Below are 25,306 nucleotides of genomic sequence, written 5' to 3' on the forward strand. Positions count from 1 at the left end.
GAGTGGTCCAGCAATGACTTCAGCCAGCTCCCTCAGCACCCGCGGATGCATCCCATCTGGACCCATGGATTTATGGATGTCCAGATTGCCTAACTGCTCCCTAACCCAGTCCTCATCAACTAAGGCAAACTCCTCCATTGTCCTGACTTCCTCTGGGGCCTCAGTGGTGCAGGGCTCCTCAGGACAGCCTCCGGCAGAGTAGACAAAGAAGGCATTCAGTAGCTCTGCCTTCTCTGTATCTTCTGTCACCAGGGCACCCACCTCATTCATCAGTGGGCCTACATTGCCTCTCGTGTTAGTTTTATCTGCCATGTATTTGAAAAAGCTCTTTGTGTTGTCCTTGACGCCCCTCACCAGGTTTAATTCTGAGGAGGCCTTAGCTTTCCTAGTTGCCTTCCTACACCCTCTGACAACAGCCTTATATTCTTCCCAAGTGGCCAGCTCCTCCTTCCATGAACACAGGATGTTTCAGATATTGAACTGATGGCTGACAGCAGTCCTAGACTGCAGCTGAGTGAGCCAGTGAGGCTGAGTCCTCCTATGGGGGAACAGACACGCTGCCTTTCATGACGGTGACATGATGCTCTGGATGGGAACAGAGACCACATTACCCACTAGAAGCAGTAGCACTGAGGCTCGCCATAGCATGGTGGGGTGAAGTTCTGCAAACACCTTCTCCCCCAGCAGCATTGCAGAGCACTGTGCATCAAGAGGCAATTGCAGAGAGAATCAACAAGTGGCCATGCTGAAATAGCTGCCTCTCAGCTTCAGGGAAAGGCAGGATGTGGAGACTCAGGGTTTTCAACTTGAGGTCTCCCTGTTGGAAGCAGATAAAAAAGGGGTGGAAAAAAATTAGAAGTCTTTGCCCACAAGTGCTAAGCATGACCTGGACACTCCAGGAAACTCCTTTCAGCCTCTGCTCTCCTGCAGCCAGAGTTCCTTCCTCCTCAACAGCCACACTGATACAACACACACATGCAGCCCCAGGGCTGGCAAAGCTGGAAGAACAGGTGCAAAGGACAGGCAGACAGACCTGAGCTCAGCCCACATCCCCAAACAAGACTGTGGTGACCAAGGTCAAATCAAGTGCAGCATGTTAGGAAGGCGGGCCCAAATCAGTGCATGAGATCAACTCAAGGGCCAGAATGCAAGATCTCACCAGCTCAAGACTCTTGTCTCACGGACCTTTGCACCACAGTTCGAGAGGTGAACAGATTTGCCTGCAAACTTCTATGCTCAACTTGTTCTCAGGACATGGGAAAACTTCAAACAGTAAGCTTTGCATCATCTCTCTCTCCTTATTTAAACCACAGTCACACTGAAAGAGGAAGTTAAAAACCATACAAAAGCATGTCAAGATGGAGGCACCACTGGGAAGGAGGGTTTTTCAAGACAGGATCACATCAGCCTCCCCAAATTCAGCTCCAAAGTCACTGCTGGCAGGTCACAGACTGCAAGGCACAACCACTGCCCCTTTCCAGCCTCAGCACTGTCATCACCTCTCTAAGTGTCCCTGAAACACTCAGTGTCCCTGAAACACTTGCCTCTTGAAATCCGCTCCAACACCGAAATCATCATAGGTTTATATCAGGTGGGAGAGAGACACAGACACGTAGCAAACATCTTGCCTGCTGGCACTGTAAGTGCAAAAGATTTCAGCACAGATGCCAGCAATAAAGGGGAACAGTCTGATATGCCTGGGCAAGTCAAAAATTTGGGAAACATGGGCTGCAGAGAACCCCTCTCTCTGTGGGTGAGAAACCCTTGCTCAATACCCCCATCATACCTGAATCCAACCATCCAGGTTCCCCCCATGTGCACCGTGGAGGGAAACCAGTAAGGACGGACTATGCAGCAGTATCTGGTGAGATGCTAAGATCAAGTTTCACGTGCACTGCTGCATAAATGCAATGCCCTTGATTGCACCTTGGCACAAACCACTGCTGTGGATTTTAGCCTTTTGGTATCAATCTTGTTTTGCTAAGGGATGGCAGATGCACGCTACAGGGGAAGAGCTTGAAGATCCTTCAGGCTTAAACAGATCTCACTGGCTTGGTTGCCTGTAATCACTGCAGACTTGTGGTTGCATAGATGGGGGAGATGACCTAAGGAGGAGAGGTGAGGGATTTGGACCACAGAGAACAACCTGAGACAGAGGGCACTGCATCTGAATCAAAAGCTTTTTGCCTTGTGACTAAGCCATCCCACTTTTTACCTCAGTGCTCTCTGCTCTCTCATGGGATAAGAATCCACTGTGCCAAGTTTCTCTGTCCTATTTTGCTTCTGCACAGCTACAGCCTCTCACTGCCTAGGTGTGCAACACTCAGTGAAACAGGGTTGCCATAGGCTAGCATACAAATAAAGCTATTTGCTCAGTTTAACATGGGAAGAGAAAGGTATCCCAGTCAGAGGGGCTAGGGAAGATCTTGGAGGATGCATCTGCCCTTCCTTCAAAATCCTAAGCTTCAAATGGCCACAGACATCTGGTTCTTTTGCTCTGCTGAAACTATCAGGGACATACACCCATCAGGCTCCATGGAGGTGAATCTCAGTGTGCCCTTCAGGGGTGTAAGTAGTGCCAAGTGCTCTCCAAACTGCGTAACTGATGACAGGCAAATCTAGGCACATGAACACTTCACAATGCTGTCTTTTTATCAGTGCAGCTCAGGACTGTTTTCATTTGCAGAAGGTAGGCTCAGAGGAAGATATCCTAATCTCTGAAAATGCTAAGAATGGGCAGCCTTCTTGTCTGCAGCATTCATGCATTGCCAAGTCCTGGTCCTCTTTCACCATGTCTCATTCACTCACTCACCCTCCTGTCCTGAACTGGTAACCTGGAAAAGAAAATGTTAGAAGAGGACCACAAAAAAACTCCACAAGAATCCCACAGCATGTAGGAGTCATTTATCTGGGGCAACTTTACAAGCAGCAGAAAGGTAAACCCATGCGCAGGACTGTGCAGATCCACCTGACACAGTTCTTAAGAAGCTAAGGGTACAGCTCTATCTTTCCAGAAAATGTATCCCCATTCATTTCCAGGAAGGACTCAAATCCAGATTTTCCATATGCCAGGACTAATGCTCTTAAATTCCTGCTGTGCACTTAAGTGTCACTCTTGTTGGTACTTCATATTCCTGTGATCACTCAAGTGTTGACTGGCTTTAGAAGACGGGCACAAGGCTGCATCTACATGGACTTTGTAATTACAAGCACTGCATCCTACGCTGGTCAAGGATCTGGCTTTGCTCCCTTGATGTCAGCAAGCTGAAGTCAGCAGGTCAAGCTGACCTTTGAAAGAGGAAGCAAAAAGGAACACACATACAGGGGTAAAAACCAGAAAGCAGAAAGATAAAGGCAGTGAGAAAAAAGAACTGCAGAAAGCAGAGATATGACAACATGGCAAAGACAGAAAACAGCAGAAGCTTGAGAAAAAGCAGGTAAGAAAGGAACAGAAAAAGAATCAGAACTGTTTAAGGCCAGAAGAAACAATCAGGTGATTTCTTCCAACCTCCTGTATCACAAAAGGATTAAGTTTGAAAGACTTTAAAAGAAAAATCTCAAGTACAACCAAAAACTCAAAAAATTTCAAAACAGTTACCTGATCTGTTTATCAGCCATTTAATTCAAATTTGATCTTGTTAAGAAATGAACCTGTTCCTTCAAACCGTTCCTTAATTTCTTTTTCAGTCACTTCTTTTTCACTTCAGTTTCTTCCTAGGAAAGGAGAGAAAGACACCAAGGAGACAAAGTTGAGACACACACACTCTTCCTGAAGCTCAGGCCCTACTGAGCAGGCTGCAGGGTTAGGCCAGCTGAGGAACAAGTGATTTAAGGGAGCACCTTGTCTCCTCAGACAGGAGACTGAGCTCCAGAGGGAGCCTTATAAATGTGTGTGTGTATATAAATATACCAGCATATATGGAGGGAAAAGCTGCCAGAGTCATCAGGCTCCAGCAGCACATGAGGAAGCGCAGCATCCAGGACAGCACTACCCATCACAGCTCTCTTGAACTCCAAGGAGCATTTCATACCGCACTATGTGGACCCCCAACCTTCTGCAGGTTCACCCAGCGACTCCAAGACAATCATGTGCCATCACAAGACCTGTTCGGCACTTCCCTTCAACACATGCATGCTGTTTCTAAAGGACAGTCTTCAAAAACCTGCTCCTCCAGTGGTTACAATCCTTCCTCTATTTCCCAGCCCAAATGGAGAGCCCATGCTCAGTCTTGTGCCAACATTGTCTTTTAAGTAGTGCCTCTCCCTCCCCAAGCTATTGATGTGACTCTGCCCTTCAGACCACTCCTACTGGCACAGCACTGAAGGTTCAAGTCTGAAGGAATTGGTTCTTCAGGACTCCTAATTGCTACTGTTTGATGAGAGCTGGCAGACGTCACGACACAAAGAAATCTGGATGCTGCAGAAAATTCCATAAGCGGCCACAACCTTCAGCTTTCTGTAGGTGCCTTTTCCTCCTGCTTCCCTCCAACCTAGGAATCAGGTTACCCATGCTTTCAGCAGGCATCTCAGCAGTACTCAGCCACCCTCCTCCCTCTCCCCTTCCAGCTGCCACCTGTGTAGCAAGCCAGAAGCAGAGGAGATACCTTTGCCCCTTTCCTCTGGAATGAAATTTGACCCTTAACTGCAAATTTCCTAAGTCACATAGAATCTCACATCCAACAAGGTGGCTTTCAGGCTAACATTTCTGTTCTGGAGATACAACCTGAGGGCCAGAGGCACTCTTGAGAATAAAAGGTCCCTGAAAGCACAAAGAGCTGGTGATAGTACAAACAGTAAGGGAAGGAGAGGGGGTGAGGTTACACAGAGTTCAGCACTACCCTATTCCCCTCCCTGGACAAGGACAGGGCACCACAAAAGCACTCGCACAGTCCCACACTTGGACAACATGAGGCTAAAAACACCTTTTCTGAAGTCCCACATTCAGCCAAAACCATGAGAGACCAGCATATGGAGCTCACTAAGGAAAAGGGCTCCTCTCCAAAACTCTGCCATGAACCTCATCCACTACACTAGACTATTACACCTTCCATGATTCCTCTTCAGACAGTTCAACCTGATCTTGACTAATCCATGGAAGCAGACCTTGAAAATCTCCAGATCAACTATGTCTGCACTTTCTGAGTGAAAATTGCTTACACCTTTTGCTGCATGTGCTTTCACATGCATGTTCACAAGAGTAGTTTCTTTCAAGTTAATCTAATTCTTTATCAACTTAACCAGAATAAGACCAAAATATAAAAAAACCCAGGGAGAATAGCTGCTGAAAGCCCATGACCCTGGCATAAAAAAAGCCCTGAACCATGAAAACTTACTCAATAACGTCTATACACTCAATAGGATGTTTCTGTTTGAGGCAGCAGCTCTGACAAAATACATGCACCAAGCAGTCCTTACACCCCACTCCAAGCTCTGGCAAACTCCTCCTTCTTGCCTCTGCTGCACCCTTCCCTGCAGAGGGGCACCCAGGGGGACTGGCACCACTGCAAATGGCAACACAAGAGAAGACAGCAAGGCTGCTCATATTCACCACTGACAGGCAGCCAAAAGAGTGAGAGACCGAGACAGACAGACAAATGTATCACAAGGTTGTTCCTTACCTGCTGATACAAGTAAGATGATGGGGGTTGGAGAAGATACTGCTGCACCAAGAGAGATTTGGGACAATTGGATTTAGCTCTCTCTTCTTTTCTTTTGACTTTTGGCTTCAGCTCTCCACCTGCCCAGTAACTGCAGAGCCCTCCCCAGCTGTCTGACCCAGCTGGAAAACTGCTGCTGCTTCCCACCAGGGTATAGATACTACTGCTGCAGCTGCACAGCAGGAAGGAATTTAAAAATAAATAAATAAATAAATCTTCCTGGTTTTAAAACTGGGCAAAGTTACAGGTTTCCTTAGTGCTGGCTGTATGGCCAGCAAATGCCAGGACTAGTATCATCTCTCCTAACAAAAGCTACTCAACTCACAGACAAGCAAGGGGAAGTGAACAATGTGATCATTTTACAGCAGACACCAGCACTTGATAACTGTTTACACAGCATCTGGCACAGCAGAGGCCTGAATGTCTGTGGCTGGGGATTTTAATGCATTAAGGGATTTTAATGCACTGAAGTGGAAAGCTTATTTGAGCTCTCTTTAAACAGAACTCCAGCGAATGACCAATTGCAAAACAAACCCAAAGTCACTGCAAAATCCACCTGAGCACTTTGCCATAATCTACAGAACTTTGAGTCTCTTAGAAAATGGTGAATGATGAAGCCTCCAGTGTCCTGGCCATGGAGCCAGACCCCAGTCCCTCTGAGGGCAGGAAAATAGCTCCTGCAGTCTGGGAGGAGGAAAAACACTGGCTGGGAAGAGAACGCTGGTAATTCTATAGGATATTTAAAAAACAAATCCAGAACAACATTATACATTTCACCTAGAAAGGAAAGAGATTAAGAAAGGACCTATGTATCCCCGCAGGAACACGGTGCTCTCAGGAGCCTAAAAATGCAAATAAAGGCAGGCAAGCAAAACTTCTGCAGCCAAGCAGGGTATATAGCTCCAGGGCTTCCTATGGGAGCAGGATCAGGGAGCAGGGCTTGCATCTTCCCAGGAAACCTCCATCAGCACCTGCACCAGGGCAGCAGACATGCCAGCAGCACCAAAAAGATGCCAATGCCTCAGAAAGCCTTCGTATGGTTAAGCTCCATGGCCTGGCAGGCAACAGCACTGTTGGAACTGGGAACCTGCATGGCATGAGCAGCAAAGAGGAAGTGAGAGCTGACAGACACCCACCTCAAAGTTGAAAAGGCTGAGCAGTCCTCATGGAAGGGGAATCCTAAATAGAACATCCCATAATTAAGAAAGTGAGAGCTGCATGGGCAATGCATTATGTGGAGTTAATTCCTTCCTAGAGTGCTGTTAACACAGCTAGGCATGGATTAATGCCCCATTACTCACACACCAGGATTTCCCTTCTACATTTATTAAAATCATCAAGCAAATTAGTTTCAGAGCAACTCACACACCGCAGCATGGGGAATCACCTCTGTGCTAGGTGGATACGCAGTGTGAACGGCCTGAATCTCATGTTGCTGCACACAGACAGCCCAGGAGCTTCCTCAACCTAGCTTCTCTCTTTTCCCAGCTACCAAGATCCATCATCAGAAAGCAACAGAACAGAACAGACTAGGGGTACCACAATGCAAACCTAGCCAGCTGTGGATGTATCTGGTCCTCACAGCCCAAGCCCTTGGCAAAATGGGGCTATTTTGCTCCCCTGCTGTACCACACATCACAGACAGTCATCCCGCTACATGACCCAGTCAGTAAGGTTTTCTCCAGGATGGCCAGCCTTCACCTCCTGCAGACCTGCCTACTCCTGATCAGCCTGAGGCACAAGGCTGGACTCACAACCTTTGGTTCTCGCCTTATCATCTGAAGGAAAAGTGCTTACCAGAGAATCACAGCCCAGCCTGGGGCATGGAGAGGAGCACACAGTCTCATCACATGCCCTGTGTGCTGCTGGCAAGCTTGAATGGATATACAGGCACCTAACATCTCCACACAAGAAGACATCACAGAAGAAGGAACTGGTTAAGCTTACCCACACCCCTTTGACCATGCGCATCACATTTATTGCCACTGCACTGCCAAAGGCTGTGGGTTGCCACCTCTACCCCTGGATGCCACTGCTCAGCCTGCAGTCTGACCCTGGGGGTCCCCAGAGCTCAGCACACTTCTCTTCCTGCTCTCCCTCTGCCAGAGGCACCACTGGCACCCTCCAAGCTAGCCACGGGCTGCCAGTCCACTAGTTCTCCCAAATCCTGCCAGCAGCTGCCCCACAGAGGCCATCTCTTTGCTTTTGCCCTCTGCCAGCCTTCCCATTTCCAGGCTCTCCCCTCCCCAGCAGCCCCACTCTGCAGCTGAGCGCAGCCTCTTGGGTGCAGACCTTCAGACACCCCAATTTATCTGAACACACGCAGGCTGCCGTTTTGACGTAAGACCTTTAGCCAACATCAGCTGGCACTGTGGCCAAAGGAAGCAATCCCATCCCCTCCCTACATCCAAACGTGTTCCCATCCCTGCTTTCGTGCCAGTGCAAACATCTGTGCAGAGTGGTCACGCAGGAATGAGACAGAACTGGAGGCCAACACATGCTGGAGCTGTCACTGAAAGCAAACATTCAAACTACAACCTTGATTTGAAAATAAACAGCAGAAGGAAAAGACAGTATTCCCTTCCACATATTTCCATTTGTCTTGAGAGCAGACAAAATCAGTGCCCCAGACAGAGAAGCCAATATCAAGAAGCAGGGCTCAGAGGGTGAGAGGAAGGAGCAAAGCCATGCCAGTATCCCGCGTCAAAAGGACACATCCATGCGACCACTCACAGTCAGAGAAGTGGAGGGGTGGGCAAGCAGAGAAGCAATCAGCAACTAGGACCTGTTGGGACAGGAGAAACTTCCTGGGATCAGCACACTGTTTTTCTTCACAGTGTAAACATATTTGAAGGTGTGCACACCCTGCCAAGTTTTGCTAAGGACTGAGGTAAAGCTGCCATCGCAACAATGAGGTTTAAGGAGAGCAAACCGAACCGCAAATATTTCCTAAGAAAAGCTGCTTTCTAGATGTGTGTGTGCTGGTCACAAAGCACCGTAGGGAGTCAGCACCAGGACACCTCACCCATGGACAAGCCATAGACTTGGCTCTCTCCTGCTCAGAACATTTCAGGACAGAGGGGATGGAAGGAATCAATGGGAGGTTAATCTCTGCAGCTTGCTTGCCTTTAGGCTCTCAAAAGCAGGAACTGCTATGAATTTCCTTGCACCACCAGGCAGGGCATTAGTTCTCAATAAACCAAAGTAGCTCTCAAACACACTGGCGGACACTCCTCCACCACCACAAAGCATCACCTCTCCGGGTGCACAGCAGGGCAGCATGGCCTCTTTGTACCATTCTGCCATCAGGCAGAAGCCCTGGGGCTGCAGACACAAACTCAACTGCTTCACGGCCAGTGTCTGACTGCCCCCATATGACACTGGGCTTTGAAAGCACCAAACCCAGGGCAGGTCTCCCCCTTGCCTCAGGTGGAAAAAGGCCGAAGTCTCACTGAGGAGGTGCTACACCACCTGCCTGTACCACATGCTGCTTGCACCCCCGTGGGGACAGGCTCCATGGCACAGTGCCTACTCAACTTGTAAGCCACTGGGAACACTGAGCCCCAGCATGCAGGGCACTCGCTCCCTCCTTCCCAACAGCCCCTTGGAAGAGCTCTCAGCTCCTGCAGGCCCCTCCATCCTCCATGACTCACCTTTGCCTTGTGTAGCTTCCTGCTGGCTGCTCAGGATGGGCGTTCCCTCCAACACTCTCCTATCTACAGCCAAAAATGCCCGAGCACATTCACAGTGACAACAGTTGGGCTGGCACCCTTGCAAAACAGCAGGCAAACTTCGCTCTTGTATCTGCAAACTGGGCTCAGTCTGCAGATCCTTAACTCTCCATGTTGTGAGACCTTGTGATGATAGAAGAAAGCCTCAAGACCTCTCCCTCATGCCACAAATAAGCAAGATCCCTGGAGGTGCAGGATTGTCTCCAGGCTGAGGACACGTTATAGAGGCACTTGGCTTCACAAACACATGTGGTGCCAGTATAGATTTACCTATATGCCCACAGAGGGGAAAAAAAGAGGACCAAAACTCCTGATCAGCAGCAAAGGTTCCTCAGCTCTCATTCCAGCTTTGTCACCAACTTACTCCTCACTTTCAGACAGGATTTCCAGCCACAACTGGCAGTCTGAGGAACACCCACACCCTCCCATTACAACATTCCAGCTTAGGAAAAAACAAGACATGAACAGAAGTCCCACATCTTAGCAGCGGTACTTGTGCACCACATCCTTTACCTATCCAGACCACTGTATTTACCCATAATATCGTGACAGGAGCAGAGACACAACAGGGCCATGGTGGAAGTGTCACAAAGGGGCAATCCTGCAACCCCCTGGGACTACAGCTACGTCCTATATTCTGATACTGCATGCACAGTGTTGCATCTGTATTTTCCAAGATTTATTTGAGACTACAGGAAATTCAGAGACCTCATTTACCTTCACAAGCAGCAGTCAAGAAAACAAAAGAGAGACAGCAGATACTGACCTTGGAAATGCCACCTCCACCACTTCCCAAGGATGGGGAGACCTCTATGGGCAACTATTCATGCTCAAAGGTAAACTCAGTCTTGGCTCTTCATGGCTTCTACAGAAACATGGACCAAGAGGTATTGGAGCCAGAGGGCCAAAAACTCAGAAATTCCATATGTCTCTTATAAAATCTTCAGCGATGCAGTGTACGAGGTCACAAAATGGCCGTAGCAGAAATTCAGGCCCAGCATTTTGCTTGAAAAAAGTGGTGGGCTTCAGTCTTTGGTCTATACTGACCTGGAAGTCCCTGCACCAGTTCAAAAAGATCTGTAAAACCTAGCTACAGAACAATTAATCCATATGCAAATACAATAAACTACAGATATGTGTCAGGTTCTAGAGAAAATGCTTATTTAAATTAAGTTTATAATGGCCTCCATTATTTTGCAGCTGAAGAGCCAGTGAAAGCACAGGCTAACTGACAGATAGTAAAACTGCCCAGACATGATCATGCTGGTGTACAAGCAAGTTTGCAGCTTGGACATCTTTGCTCAACATAAGTGGGTGCTTATCGTTAATGATGCCCCTTTCCAAATGTCACTTAAGAAATCATATAGTCACACACTGAACTGACGTGATGCTATTTTTAAACCCACCCTCTTCTGGATCAGTTCTCCATACCAGTCTTTATGAAATTACAGTTTCAGAGACATGCAGCACTAGCTGGAGAAAGAAGTTGGAGTCTGGCAGATGGGAGACAGAGCTGGGAAAACAAACGAGAACTTATATACAGTATTTCGTCTTCAACACTCTGTGGTGGCCAAGAAACGGCAGAGCCAACTGATGCTGACAGACAGATCAACCCTTTGATCTGGAAGGACTTACCACCAAGAAAACGAATGGTGCAAATTCCTCACTCTGGTGCTCTGCCAAGAGACCGGCAGAGTAGAAAAAAGGTTCCCCCTTCCCAATTTAAAATAATCACCACATATAAAGCAGTAATTAAAACCAGCCAACTGAGAAACCCAAAAGAAAGCAATGGTTGGATTCTAGTTCACTTGGCAGGAATGAGACAGAGCACTGAGCTGAGGTCTTGGGGCATGAAAGCGACCATTCATTCCCCAGCAGCAAAAAAACAGGGCTCCTGGCTCTCAGCAGACCAATCTCCTCTGAAAGAAAGGAGTGGCAGTGGCCCTGCTGTTAGGAATAAGCAACTTTTTTAGGCCAAATTGCAGCAGTACCTCACCAGAGCAACACCCAAACACCCACAGAGCTGTTCCTGTTAGATGCCTTGAAGTGCGTCCTCCTGGGATGGTGCTGGCTTGCTGCAGCCAAACCTGACGCTGCAGAGGAAAAGGACTGCCAGCACAGGTCAGTACTGTGCCCACTGTGAGCCCCTGATGGGAGCTGGTCATCCTGCCCCGGGGCTAGCATGGGGCACACAAGATGGACATGATGCAATTCAAGGTCTCCAGGACCCTGGTGATGGCCCAAGTCAGAGAGTTTGGCAGCAGCTGGGTCAAACACCAACTGTTATGGATGACCACCACCTTCGTGTCACAAGATGAGTATGTTTTTTCTCAGAATGTTGCCTACAGCCCTAGAAAAGGCTTTTTCTCTCTGAAAGGAGGAGGAGGGAAATACAAACTGTTCTTTTGAAAAGAAAAACAACCCACAAATCCAAGTTTGATTTCGCCATGTCATGCTCCTTCAGGCAGATGCAGAACAAGACACACACCAGAACAGCACGAGGGAAGACCAGTGAAATATTTGGGTTAAGCTCCACCACATCAAAGCTGCTCCTTCCTTCTCCAAACTCGTCCAGCCAGTGAACAGACGATGATAATAGAGAGGAAAAAAAAAAAGCCTCAATGGCTAAAAAAGCTGGCCTGGAAAATGCCCTGTCTTGGTGGGTGCCAAGCAGCCCACAGCTCTGAGCCAGCAGGCTGCTGTGATTCAGCACACAAAGCCTCCTACCCAAAGCCAAGCAGCATCCCTCCCTGCCTCTGAAACAGGAAGAAAAAAAAAAAAAAAAGAGGAAAAACCAGACAAACAAAACCACCAAAAAACAAATCCCCACCTCCAGCAAGCATCTGAGGTGCTTCAGCAACCATTTCTCTTCCCATCTTCCCATAGACTTTTTTTTTTCCCCTTCCCAGTACAATATGTACCATTGCAGCTCCTCACTTCACTAACCACTCGCAGTTCCTTCATCCAAGCATTGGGCTGTCCCAGGAACAGGCTCTAAGGAAGAAGAAATAAATTTATCTGTTCCAACCTGCTGCAGACCGACTCATGTGCATCCCCTGTCACCCCATGGAGATCTCACAGAGACTTTTATTTTCCTGCCATGCCTCCCAGGAGGGACAGGTCCTCAGCAGATACAAGCCAGAAGAACTCATTGTCTCTGGTGGAGCCTCTCTGACTTGTTCCCCACCAGCTGCAGTGATAGGGTACATTATTACACACACATACACACTTCTGTCCAATTTCACAGGGTTTCTTTGCCTATCTGCCTGTAACAGCCTCTTCTTCTCAATGACATTCCTGCACAAACTCATGATGACGAGGAACAGTTCAGGCCCTAACAGCCCAAGCTTATTTGGCAAGGAGGAGAACGAGCAAATGAGAAAAGTAAAACGAGGAAGGGGGACCAGGCAGGATACCCGTATCTCACTCCAACAGCTACCTGCAGAAAACCTGACCAAAACTGTGCAATCACATCAGCTGCTTTCCAGCACTACTCTTTCTGCTCCTCTGTCCAGCTCATGCTCACTGCAAGGAGCATGACCTATGATTATTACAGGAAGGGGGAGAAGAAAAGCAGGAAGCCTCCTTTGCATACGTAGTGATCTTGGCTGAAAAAAGCCCCCGAAATGCATAACTCACTAGTTTTAGAAGCATTGCACGACCTTACTATCCCAGGTGCAGGACTACAGGAAGAGACACACTACCATCCTAGACTTGCAGGCTGCCCCCTTCCAGGGTGGTGGAGCACAAACTGGCACTTACCCCCATAACCTGAATCTTTTGAAAAGAAAAAAAGAAAAATGCAACAACAACAAAAACCATACCACACACACAAAAGCCCACAAAAAAAACCACCAAACCAAACAAAAAACAACAAAACAAAAACAAACAACAAAAAAACAACCAAACAAAAAACAAACACCACCACACAAACAAACAAACAAAACCCAAAAAAGCCACAACAAAAACAAAAGAAACCACCCCACACACACACAAAAAAACCCCAAACCACAACCACACCTGGTGGCAAGCATCCTGGCAGCATCCCTGTGCGTGGCAAGAACCAGACCAGCAAAAAGGACTGAGGATCATAGCACTGCAGAGAATGAAACTGCTTGCAACTGTTTCAAGTCCTTTCATGAGAACTTCGCAGTCTCAGTCATAAGCAGCACCTGAATACAGCACCACTTCCTCTGTCCCAGGATTCACTGAGGGGAAACAGGGTAGACAACTAAGCAAAACTATAATCAGTACCTAGTTCATAAGCCAATTGGAGCAGAGTTCAAGCACAGGTTCCTAAAGTTTATTTCTGTATATTTCTGCCTCCCAGTCTGTGTCATATCACACATTATATAGATCCTTTCTACAGATAGTGTAGAGCACAGGAAATATCCAGGGCTGGCTGTTTAGCAAACCTGCCCTGAAAGCTTCCTTCTGTCTACTGCGCCTGTTGCTAATTCTCTTCACAGCTCTGCTCATTAATAAAAATACAACACAATAAAAGAGAACCGCACACATATACACCTTGCCCATATTCCCTCCATACTGGCTGATCCTGAGTCACCACCAGTGATTAACTGTTGCTGTGCACTGAGGAGGACACAGTTATTAAGTTAATAGGAGCTGCTTAACCTGGCTACAAATATACATGAGTTCTTTGTGCCTTAGTGAGCTAATAAGGCATGTGCTAATTACATTAATTCAAACAAGCCCAGCATGCCCTGAGGGCAAAGGGAGAGAAGGGTGCAGCAAACCCTGGCTCTTTCATAATAGCTGTGTGAGTGTGGAAAGTACTTGCCTTGACAGGGCTTTCAGAGAAGTACACGAGCACTGCAGCTTTTACCCCACAGCTCGCCTCAGCCCCGCTGCCTGGTTAACGTGCAAAAAGCTTTGCTCGTTCACCTAGCGCTTGGTGTAATGACTGACACGGACAGACTCCTCTCCAAAGGGCTAGCTGGCTTGTCCCTTCCCACCTCCATGGTCCAGAGCACATCACAGGCCTTGGGATGACACCCTGTTGCTTAGTGACTGTGAGCCTGGGACCCCGCCGGCACCCCCTTTCCCAACTGGGATGACGTGGCACTGGCAGCCTCCAGCCACAGAGCAGCACCAGGGGCTGCAAGTCACACAGCATCCTGCCACACACCGCTCCTCACATGGACCTGTCTCCTCCACATCCACAAAGTCAGCCAGGGACAGCTCGGCCGGACAGGCAGCACGTGGAACCTGCAGTGTGAGCTCAACCAAGTTAGGAAATCCCAACTGGCTCCATACACCTACCTGGCAATGGAGGCAGGCAGGTAGGACCATGAGCACTTCCCATGTCAAAATGAGAAAGGAGCCTTCAGAAACGGGAAGGGACAGACTGTGGCAAGGAAAAGCAAAAGAATAGCAGGAAAAGAGAGACACACAACTCCACCAATGTTCAGATACACTCAGAGAGAAGCCTCCCATCTCTCCAGCTCAAGAGTAACCAGATCCCCCACCTCTGCCACCCCTGGCAAGGAGCCTTCCTCGGCATCAGCTGTGCTCACAATAAGGGCGTCTGCTGGGCACTGCCACCGCCTCCTGGCATGCAAGGGAGAGAGAGGAAGAGGAAGAGTGGAGGAAGTCGGTTGTATTTCTTTGCATCTCCAAGGACACGTGCTCACCAAGCACTCTCTGCAGCATGCACTTGTTCCTGTGAACACTAGGGGACCGTGCCAGAGCAAAGAAAAGGCGTGGGTTTTTTTCCACTGTTTTCACTTCTTCCCATACTGCAATGCAACTGGCAATACACAGGGTCATCCTTAGGCAGCCTGAAAAGCAACCACCTTTCCCTGGCAGCAAGGACTAGCCCATGTGAATTGCAGGGTGTTTTAAAGACATGATGCTGACTCTCCCACTCAAAAATCAGGCACCAGGCAAGACCCCAGGTTGCAGAATGGTAGTACAATGCAGTTTGTCCTGCACAAAGAGGCACTGGTACAGGCTCAATGCAGTCTTGACAGTGGGTTGGCAGAGAAGATGCAAATATTTTCATGAAGAAAACCATATTAGGGATTTTTAGCTCCTGGAAACTGCACCTCTCTTAAGACATATGATTCTGTTTCCCAGCAGAGGCTGTGGTTACTTAACCACTAGTCCAGCGTAACTTCAGGCTACTGCCAAAAAGGAGGGAGTTTTTCCTTTCCACAGCAACTACAGGAACTTATTTTGGACCAGGCCTATTCCCAGGTCAATGCATAGCTGTGAACACACAAATGCTCTGGCCAGCACAAGGAGAGGTGGGAGTGAGAAGCAGGGCTGCCACTCTCAGCAGCAGCCTGTAGCCTGACTGCTGTGGGCGCTGGAAAAACAAAACAAAACAAACAACGAACAATGATAAAATAGAACAAGAATCCCTCTAGGGATGCCTGGGAGATAACGGCTTCTAGGCCCTGAACAAACAATTTTAAAGACCTGGCAATCCAGAGCCCTGTGAGGCTGTACGTCAACTGATAGCTGTCACTTGGAGTCCCAAAGATGGACTGCACAAGCCCAGCTGGAACACCAGTGCAACCCCCCACTCTACCCCTGTAGCAAAGGCATGGTGTCTCAAGAGAGCCAGCTGCCAATGTGGGTGCCAACGTTAAAATATTGCAGGTTAATGAAACAGAACCCCAGCGTCTGAAAGGATGTAAACCTGCCTGTGTCACCCTCTGGAGTTGGGAGCTGGGTTTCACCTAAGGCAATGTGACAGAGAAGTATCAAGAAGAAGCCACCATGAAAGCGTGCAATCACTGGTGTACAGGCTGCAAACTCAACTGCTTGCTACACACAAGACTCTATTTCAGGTACCTCTGTACAAGAGACCAGACAGGAAGAGCAGGACATCTCCCAGCCTCCCAAACACTTTGCAACAGCAGGTAGAGACCTTTCCAAGGAAGGAAGCTTATCTCATTACTTCCCACTGCTGAAAGCAAAACTTAACTAATGCTCCCAGGACACTAGAGGAAATGTCAGTTAAATGTCACGTTAATCAATATTCCTTGCCTCTCAGCAATAGGAATGGTGACACAGGACACTGCTGCTGCCAGTCCCTTTGCTGTGGGAGTACATGAATGTACCTGCTCTGCTCCTGCATCACAAACAGCATTTCTCTCCTCCCAGCTCAGCTGTTTGCTTACGCCAAAGCTGTTCAGATCACAGCAAAATGGTTCTTTGCTAAACAGACGTCAGCGCCCCACATGGGTCATGTTACTGCCAAAGAAGGTAGCAGCTCCTCAAGGGAAACTCATACGTGCTCCGTGACAAGCGGAAAAATTTTCAAGGGGACTGAAACCACCATCTGATGGCTTGGGAGTCTGTGGCGTAATCCATCCACCCACTCCTGCTCACCCAGAGTGCTGTGAATCAGTGGGCTGCAAGGCAGGTAAGGCACTCTCAGCAGGAAAACAGTATATTTAGGAGGCTACAGGCAAATGAAATCACATGCAGTCCTGCTCACCTAAACAAAGCAAAAGGAGATGGATAACACAAGAAAGGAAAAAGAGAGGAAAAAAATGAAATAAGTCAAATTTGGAAAGTCATTCTCCGGACACTAAATGTCTTACCTGGTTTCTCTGCATACACAATGCAATGCTGGTACCTACCAGACGGATCTGCAAGAATTTACCTGACACATTAAGCATCCTCAGAAAAGCAATTCATATTGCATTGCTTAAGAATTTGCCCTGTTTTCAGAAAGTTCTCAAAAAAAAAAAATCACCCCTGAATAATAATCACACCTCACAGCCCTGCTCTAACTACCAACCAACACTGTCTTGCCAGAGAGTGTATGGCAGGAATGGCAAATAGCATTAAAGACAACAAATTGTCATGCCAGCAAGCAGTGTAACAGGTGCTTTGTGTTGGGAGACTAACAATGGTTTGGCAACGCAGGAACCAGACACACTGCTCTGTTCCAGAGATCCTCTGGATCCTGAGCCACCCACTCCAATCCACCATCCTTTTGAGTCAGCTGTGGCTACTGAGATGAGAACCTGCTTGTCTAGCAGCAAAGCCCACACAAGAGGTCTTGCAGCACTCTGTTGCTGTCACGGTTGATGTCAGGACCCCAGGTCTGGTATCAGCTGGGGAAATAATGTTCTCCTTACCCTGCAAGAGCAGTAACCTCATAAGTGGAGGGGAAGAGGGAAGGCTGGCCACAGCAGGCAGCTCTGCCAGAGTTCATCAGGGTCCCTGACCATGACATGTATATCCTCTCCCATCCCATGTCTTTTCAGGCTACCAGCATGTTTGTCACCTCATGTATATGCACACGTGTGTCCAAATAGCACATGCCCTTTGCATGGCTGATCTCTTTGCTTCCAGTTTCAGACTACCTCAGTTTGCACTGCCCCAGGTCCAGGTAACTGTACCAGCATGAGAGACAAGCCGGTGTTAGATCATGCCAGGGCCTTCCCACAATCTCACCAATGTGCCAAGCAACATCTCACAAGCTGCACACCCACACGCTGACCATGCACCTCTGCAAACTGGCCACAGCTCATCTCCACCAGAACAGCCCAACAAGCAGGCACAGCTGAACCTCACCGCAGGGGAAGTGGGAGCTCATTCCATGCCAGGGACCTGGCAGAGCTGCAGAGACTGAGTCAGCGGCGCACAGATGCCTCCTGAGCACGCAGACGCAGCGGGAGCAGCCTGCTCAGCCTCCTCAGGAGCATGCTGGCAGGCAGCACACCGCACAGTGCACTTGGGCACACGCCTACACACAGCTCAGCAGCAGCCAAGCATTTCTTCCCCCCTTTCCAAAACCAAATTTAGACCATTTGTGGAAGTATTTCTACAAATCACCCCTCTTTCAGGAAGGGCCGGGGGCTGAGTTTAGTTGTTTATATAGCGTCTGGCATTTCTGTAGTTTTAGTATCCAAGATATTTCCTTCAAGTTCTCCATTAGTTTTGAAGAACCAGAGTGGGACACCAATGAATCTTCACTCTAAGTTTCAGGAAAAAAAAAAGGGGGGGGGGGCATAAAAAAGAAAACAGCTGCTCAGTTCATGTACACAGCTGCTAACAAAGGCAATGGGACAGCTCAGGAGAAGGGGATCAGGCCCACACAATGTGTTTTATATCCTTTAAAAGAAATAGTACCCTTAGAAAATAGCCTTCATGAACAACAGCTGCTCCCAAAGGATGAGATGAACCAACAGTACTACTGTTGCCTTACAGAGAAGAGCTCAGCTTCCATGCTCAGAGCATGGAAGTGAAAGCTAACCTCATCCTTGAGAAAGCCAACATGAAATGAAAAAGGAAAATGAAGCCCCCAGAAGGAGAGACCATTTACTACATTAGATCACACCTTGTGCAACAGCTGCTATTGCGTACATGTGGGAAAACCCTGGAAATGCTGCTGTCCCTATTTAGCTGTAAGGGACAGGGTCAGAAACAGACATTTTACTGCTTATCCAAGGTCATGTTCTGAATCTGTGGCAAAGGAGAAAGCAGCACCCAAATTCACAGTTAGCCCTGACATATCCTGACCCTAAAACATGCACCCTTTATTTTTTATTTTCATATAAATCCCTAACAGTAATAGAGCAAAGAGTACAGCACTTAACAGGGCACCAAACAAGCTCCCAGTCTGCACATGGCCTTGGAGAGGGCATTTCCATCGCCTCCTACCCAGCAGTCAACAGGGAACTGCCCTGTCTCCTTTGTCAACACGCACAGGCAGCACAGCTGTTAAAGGCAGGAAGGGGTCAGACACATCAATGACAAGGACACACTACTCAGTAGCAACAGAATGACAGATGTGCTTGTCCAGACTAAGCACACCACATGCCACCACCTTCTTCCACACATTTCTCTGTGCAAAGCCAGTGTTCACCCTGGCTAGGAGCTTTCACATCACATAGCACAGCCCCTTATTGAAGCAAAAAGGATTCACTGGAAGCTGCAGCTGAATTCAGAAATTAAGGATCATGGCTACTGGACTGGCTTCTGGCTTGATCCAAACTAAGAGCTCACCTACACAGCATCTCTCTCATACTAAAATGACTTGCTGGAAGTACCGTATCTTTGTCCTCTAATAGAAAAGCACACACCTTCTCTCTTCCTAATGGCCTTCTCCAAGACAGTCACTCAGTGCAGCAGCACCACTGTACTATATAAGAGGGGAAGTTTTTCTCCTTCCTCCTCTCCACTGTGTCCATGAAGTTCCTCATAGCTGGGACAGCCTTTAAATTGAGAGCATGAACCCCAACCTTGGAGCCAAACTCCAGGTGGGACGCGCCGAGTCTTTGATGGGACTTCAGTCATCTCTAGCTGCTCAAATTCATGCTGTTTTGCGAAACTCAGCTGGATCAAGATTAATGTCTCTCCTCCCTGCCTCTGGACAAAAGTTGCAGACCCAGGAAAAAAAAAAAAAATCCAAACAGCTCTCTTGATAAACCACACACTAGCATCAGCACCGAAGGAAGGAGCAGGGCACATGGAGGTTTGACAGCACATAGCCACCCACACACAACAGCACCACCAAAATGAGAACAAGAACCAGTTATGAAAAGGTTTAACAAAATAAACATAAGACTGCATTCCTGTGAGCAGCTCACCACAGGATGCATTCAATCAGGAGCAACAGAGACCCCACAAATTAAAAAAATGGTACCCCATCACATTTCTCCTGATACAGACCAAGCATTGCTGCCCAGGTGCCTTTCCCTTCCCCAAGCAAATAATCTCCATGAGGGTAGCCCTCCTAAGACAGTAAGCATTCAAAGCTTTTATATTTGCAGATATGTAAGAGGAAACTGCCAGACAGAAATTCAAACCACTCAGACTGACAAGGTCTTTTCATTGGGTTTCTGTGGTGTTTTGTCTTGTTTTCTAAAGTTTTTGCACCCCCTGTTACTTTATCTTCACAACTGGAACTACCCAGCAATCAATACTGTAAGGTTAAAGCAACACCGAGTTTTGCATTGGACAGCTCAGTCCACCCCTCCTTCCTCCTATTGCTGCACTGGAAGGCAAACAGAAGAGGACATGAAAAAATTATTTATCTGCTGTTAGGATTAGTTGGAGCAACACAGTGTTAGCTCTAGCAACCCGCCGTGCTGTTAGCTGCATATGGCCAAATGACAATCCTCACTCCAATCAGGCACAGGCCAGGGGACTCAGCCTTGCAGGAAAAGGCAGGCTTCATCAAATCACAGTGCCAGGGAAGCCAAAACACACCGTCCTGTCAGACCTCAGGCACTTCTTCAGCAGAGGAGAAGAAATGCTTGCAGTCACGTCTCGCTGTCTCACTACAGGCAGACAAGGCAACTGGCTCCAGCAAGGCTGGAGGCCATCATACACCCATTTATGAGAAATGCACAATGAAACATCACACAGTGTGTATGATATGTTCAAAAGTAAAAAAATAAAAGCAATGCACTGGCTTGCTTAGGCAGTATCCACAGCTCATTTGCCATGATAAGAAATTGGTAATTCCAACTCTCCTAACTTTTGGTAGTGCAGCTGTTTGGGTACTTCTAAGAATGCCCAAGTGTGCAAATGTGGGCATCAAAGCAGGCTTTTGCATTTCCTGAAAACACAGTTAAGGATTTAGATTAACATATACACAGATGCAAAAGGAATAATAACCAGTTGTTACATACCTGCAGTAGCAGAAGGCAGGATACTGTGACTGGGCAGATCCTTCCCCATTCTGCATTGCTGCTGAAGGAGCAACACAGGCACTTGTCCTTACACAGTACTGCAGATTTAAACAATGGAGCAGAGGCAGCTGGGAGATAAGTGTGTCCAACTGGAAGCTTAACAGGATGTTAACAAACTTGTAAGTGACAAGCTAAAAGGCTGTGTGCCCAGGCTCTTCCTGTAGCTCGAGGGCTCCCACATGATGGCCCAGCCTCAGCTGGTGCAAACCAAATTTGCTCTGCAGAGCTACATCAGCTTACTTCAGTCAAGGGCCAAGGTGCACAGCTCTGGGGTACTGCTGACCTGCCAGCAGCTGTCTAGAAACTTCATTCTGGGGAAAAACAAATCAAACAAACAAAAAAACCCCACAAAAACAAAACAAAAAGACATAGGAGAAAGATCCACTCTGAAGAACAGCCAAGGACAAGGAAGGCTTAGAAGAAATGCCTCTCTGTTCTAAAATAGCCTAGAAAACATGAAATTGTAGAAACACCCTTCATAGGGCATTAGCATCCTACTGTAATACACATGAACTGCAGCACCCAGGATCACAAGGAAACTCATTTGTCCCAGCCATTCCAAACCTGATTTGACTGCACATCATCTCCCCAGTGCAGAATCTCCTAACAATCAAACAAAAATATTTTGCATTTTCCCACCCTTTTCTTTCCCCCTTGGGGCCTAGTTTCAAGGTCTTTTATGGCAGCATAATATGTTATGGCAGCATAATATGATTTTAGGCAGATAGAAACAGCCCATTATGAGATATATCCCATATAAGGCATCTTGTTGGCACTGGAAAGTTGACATGGCAAAACACTGGCATTTCCCTGCCCCAAGGCGAGCCCAGAAATCAAGTGACAAAGAAAAGCATCATGCAGAAAGAAGGCAGATGTGTTGCAAGAGCACCAAAAGACATGTGTCCATTCACATCTACTTTCAACACAGCTGAATTTTCTTCTTGCCACACAAGCCTTTCACCTCACAGATTTCACAAGGACATACCACCTTCCAGCAGCTAATGCGAATTTGGCAATTGTCGTCCAAGAGCATTTTCTTTTCACAGCAGGGTGAAAGAGAATCCAAAGGTTTGCCAACAAATGTAAAACAAGTAACCCCCAGCCCAGCACAAAACGCAAAGCCCAGGACTGGTGAGGACTGGAAACAGGGATGATACACCATACTTAGGTACTCCTTGCCAAGGGAGAAGGAGCATCTCCATCAATCACTTGTCTTACAGCCTCCTGGCTGCAGGTTATTCAGCTAAAAACTAGAGTGCCAGGGATAAGTAACTATTTTCACAGCATTGCACGGTCATCATATATGCTGCAATGAGGGTGTTTCCTAGATCCAGCTTTACCACTCATGGAAAAGCTGTTCTTAGGGAAATGTGCAAAACTGGGCCGCTGGTGAGGGATGCTGGATCTAGATGTGTTTTACTCTAGCTAAACACAGCACAATGCTTTCCCACCTGAAAATGCTGCTGCCCTACTCCAGAAAATCTCTCCCTCCGACTGTTTCACAATTCTCAATATAACAACAGTTATGCAAGAACGACAGTACAGTCACATGGAATGCTTACAGTTCCTAAGTGAGACTTTGCATATTATAACACCCTCATCAGAGCACAGCTCCAAATCCTCACAGCTCCCAGGCTGTGAGACACACCAAATCCCAGTCACTGCATCTCAGTCCCTTTTCTCTACCACACCTTTGCCCTGCTAGAGACCTACAACACAAAACATGACACCCAAGAGAGTGCAGGGGCTGCTTCCATGTGTGTATCCTGCTGTCACCTTGGCCAGCCAGGTTGAGATTTCCCCCTGTCCTGCCCACTAATTTAAGTCTTGGCAGGAAAAGGGGAGCAAATGGCTCTGACAAGCTGACACTGATATCTAACTCCAGTAACTCAATACAGCACACTACCCTTCTTAAAATGGCAGCAGGAGGATCTGCTATGGTCTTGGCATCTTAGTAAGACATTAACAAGATTGCTGGGCATCAAACAAGACTAGAGACTTTCTTCCAGAGCAATGCTGGGCTCCAACTTATGACACAGATTTGCTCTTCCAACTTGGCCATCCATCTCTACCAACAGTCACCATTGCCTTCAAAACATAACACTCCTTACTACAACAGGCACTCAGTGAATAAATGAGCCCAAGGGCACAACACCAGGAGAAAAATTGTACCTGTGTGCGTGACAAGTAGTAGCACACAGTTAAAAATCCTACAGGCAAGACATTCAAAAAGGAAAATCCTCATTAAATACTGGTGTTTATATTTTGGTGAAGAGGTTAGTGTAACTCCATCTATTAGACCTCATCTATACCTTTATTTAGAACAGCCTGGTAAGCAAAACACAAGGCAAGGACAAGACAATCACCATCCAAGTCACACACAATACGTTGTTATCAGTACCACTCCAGTTCAATTGCCTTCTGCTTGCCATTGCCAAGAAGTGAGTTCTTGAGAGGCAAAGCCACAGTGACTTGCAGTGATCAAAGTCACTGCAGATACAAACCCAACAGCAGCAGCTGCATCACGAGAGGTCAGATCAGAATGGCAGCAAGACTCTCAGAGATTACATGCTATGGTAAAAACACCCAGTCTTTAACTGTAAACATCTAATATTGAAAAGATACAAGGCCAAATACATATAGCTGGGATCACACTCTGACATTTGTTACTCTGACAGCGTGTCAAGGTGTACAAACTAAAAGCTGAGAAGCCCTGCAGGAAGGAGGCCCAGGACACTAGAAAATTCGATTTCCACAGCTGCACTCTCACCCAGCAGGAGCCCAGCAGCCCCAGAGGGTGCAGCAAGAGAGGAAAGGACGCTTCAGGTTCTATTCCCAGCGTGACCTTGAGGAAATCCCACAGACTATGCACATTTCCACACTCCCCATCCCGGGGAGAAAGAGTACATTAACCTTGACCTACCTCAAAGAGGCGAAGATCTGGCTTAGGAGAGCCTGGAAGGAGCTCTAAAGGGTTTAGATGCAGGATCCTGCCCTGTAACTGGGGCACCCGGAGGCCACAATCCTACAAATCACCTCAGAAATTAGAAACCCCCGAGAAAGGTAAATATCACTTTTGCTATCCAAAGCAGCAGCTCCGGGAGACTAAGGGGCACGGCTGAAACCGGACATGTGTCACTGCAATTTCCCCAGCACGGCAGGCGGAGGAAAAGCAACGCTGCTACGGTCCCTCATGCCCGGCAAGGGCAACCCCAGCACCGCGGGGAACACGGGGTGATCTCCCTCAGGCTCGGCTTTGACACACGGGCAGCTGCGCCTTCAGCCCCAAATCCGGGCAGGGGAACTCTCACCCCCTGGGAATACAGGAGCGGCTGGGGGAACCAGCACTTCCAGGGCTGAGCGGGCAGGCGGGGTACCGGGATGGCTTACAACCCCTGGGGCGGGAAGTGGGAGAGGAGGGGAACCTGCTCCCGGGGTGGGGAGGATACACGGGGGGGCCAGAGGAGCCCGCTGCCCCCGGGGTAAGGGGCTGGCCCCCAAGAACCAGCGGTGCACGAAGGGGGCCCGGCGACACCCTGGGATGAGGGGTCGGTCCGAGAGAGAAAGAGGCCGGTGCAAAAGGGGCTAGGCCGGGAGAGGCGAGCCGAGCCGTGGCCCGGCAGCAGGAGGCGTGCTGGGCCCCCCGGCGGCGCCCCCGAAGGCCGGGGAGGAGCTGCGCCCGCACTTACCGGTCCGGGGCGGCGACGGGTTCCCTCCGGGCCGGAGGCCGGCGCGGCGCAGGGGGAGACGCTCTCGGCGCGGCGCGGCCCGGCTCAGCTCTGCCCCCTCTGGCCGCGCTCGGTGCGGGAACAGCTGCCACCGAGCCCACCCCTCCGGGCGGCCGCCGCGTCGCTGTGGCAACGCGGGCGGGGGTGGCCGGGCCTCGCCCCGGCCTTTCCCGGCCTGGGCCACAGCCGCGGTGAAGCGTCCGCGGGCGCCGAGAGCCAAGGCGGAATGGGATGGAGTCCCGCTGTGCCCATAGTCCTGCCCTCCCCTCCGAAAGGGCGAGATGCGCTCTCCCTCACCCCACCTGTCAGCCATCTTGCAGCCACCTGGAGAGGCAGCACACGGATTGGGGGGGAACAACAGAACAAGTGAAAATGGGGTAAAAATAATAAATCATAGAACAGTTTGAGTTGGAAGGGACCTTCAAAGGTCATCTAGCCCAACCCCCTGCAATAAGAGGAACATCTTCAGCTAGATCAGGTTGCTCAGAGCCCTGTCCAGCCTGGCGCAA

At 48.5% G+C, this 25,306-nt stretch overlaps 1 protein-coding gene across 7 annotated transcripts in view; it reads right to left on the reverse strand.

Moving 5' to 3' along the window:
- Nucleotides 1-24,840, reverse strand: part of SLC25A22 (solute carrier family 25 member 22) — a 55,774-nt gene extending 30,934 nt beyond the window's left edge. The window contains exons 1-3 of one of the 7 annotated variants that reach the window (XM_082058966.1): nt 24,759-24,834; nt 23,993-24,094; nt 3,599-3,714 (exon numbers count right to left, since the gene is read on the reverse strand). In XM_082058966.1, the coding sequence (XP_081915092.1) occupies nt 3,599-3,618 (20 nt within the window). In that variant the 5' untranslated portion in view covers nt 3,619-3,714; nt 23,993-24,094; nt 24,759-24,834. Of the gene's footprint in view, nt 1-3,598; nt 3,715-5,618; nt 5,638-12,218; nt 12,238-14,874; nt 14,957-21,009; nt 21,128-23,992; nt 24,095-24,758 lie in introns of those variants that run through there. The other 6 variants (XM_082058964.1, XM_082058967.1, XM_082058965.1 and 3 more) reach the window with 6 other exon arrangements.
- Nucleotides 24,841-25,306: the final 466 nt, after the last annotated feature.

This window comes from Streptopelia decaocto (assembly GCF_964273445.1).
Source record: "Streptopelia decaocto genome assembly, chromosome: 7".
Lineage (NCBI taxonomy): Eukaryota > Metazoa > Chordata > Aves > Columbiformes > Columbidae > Streptopelia > Streptopelia decaocto.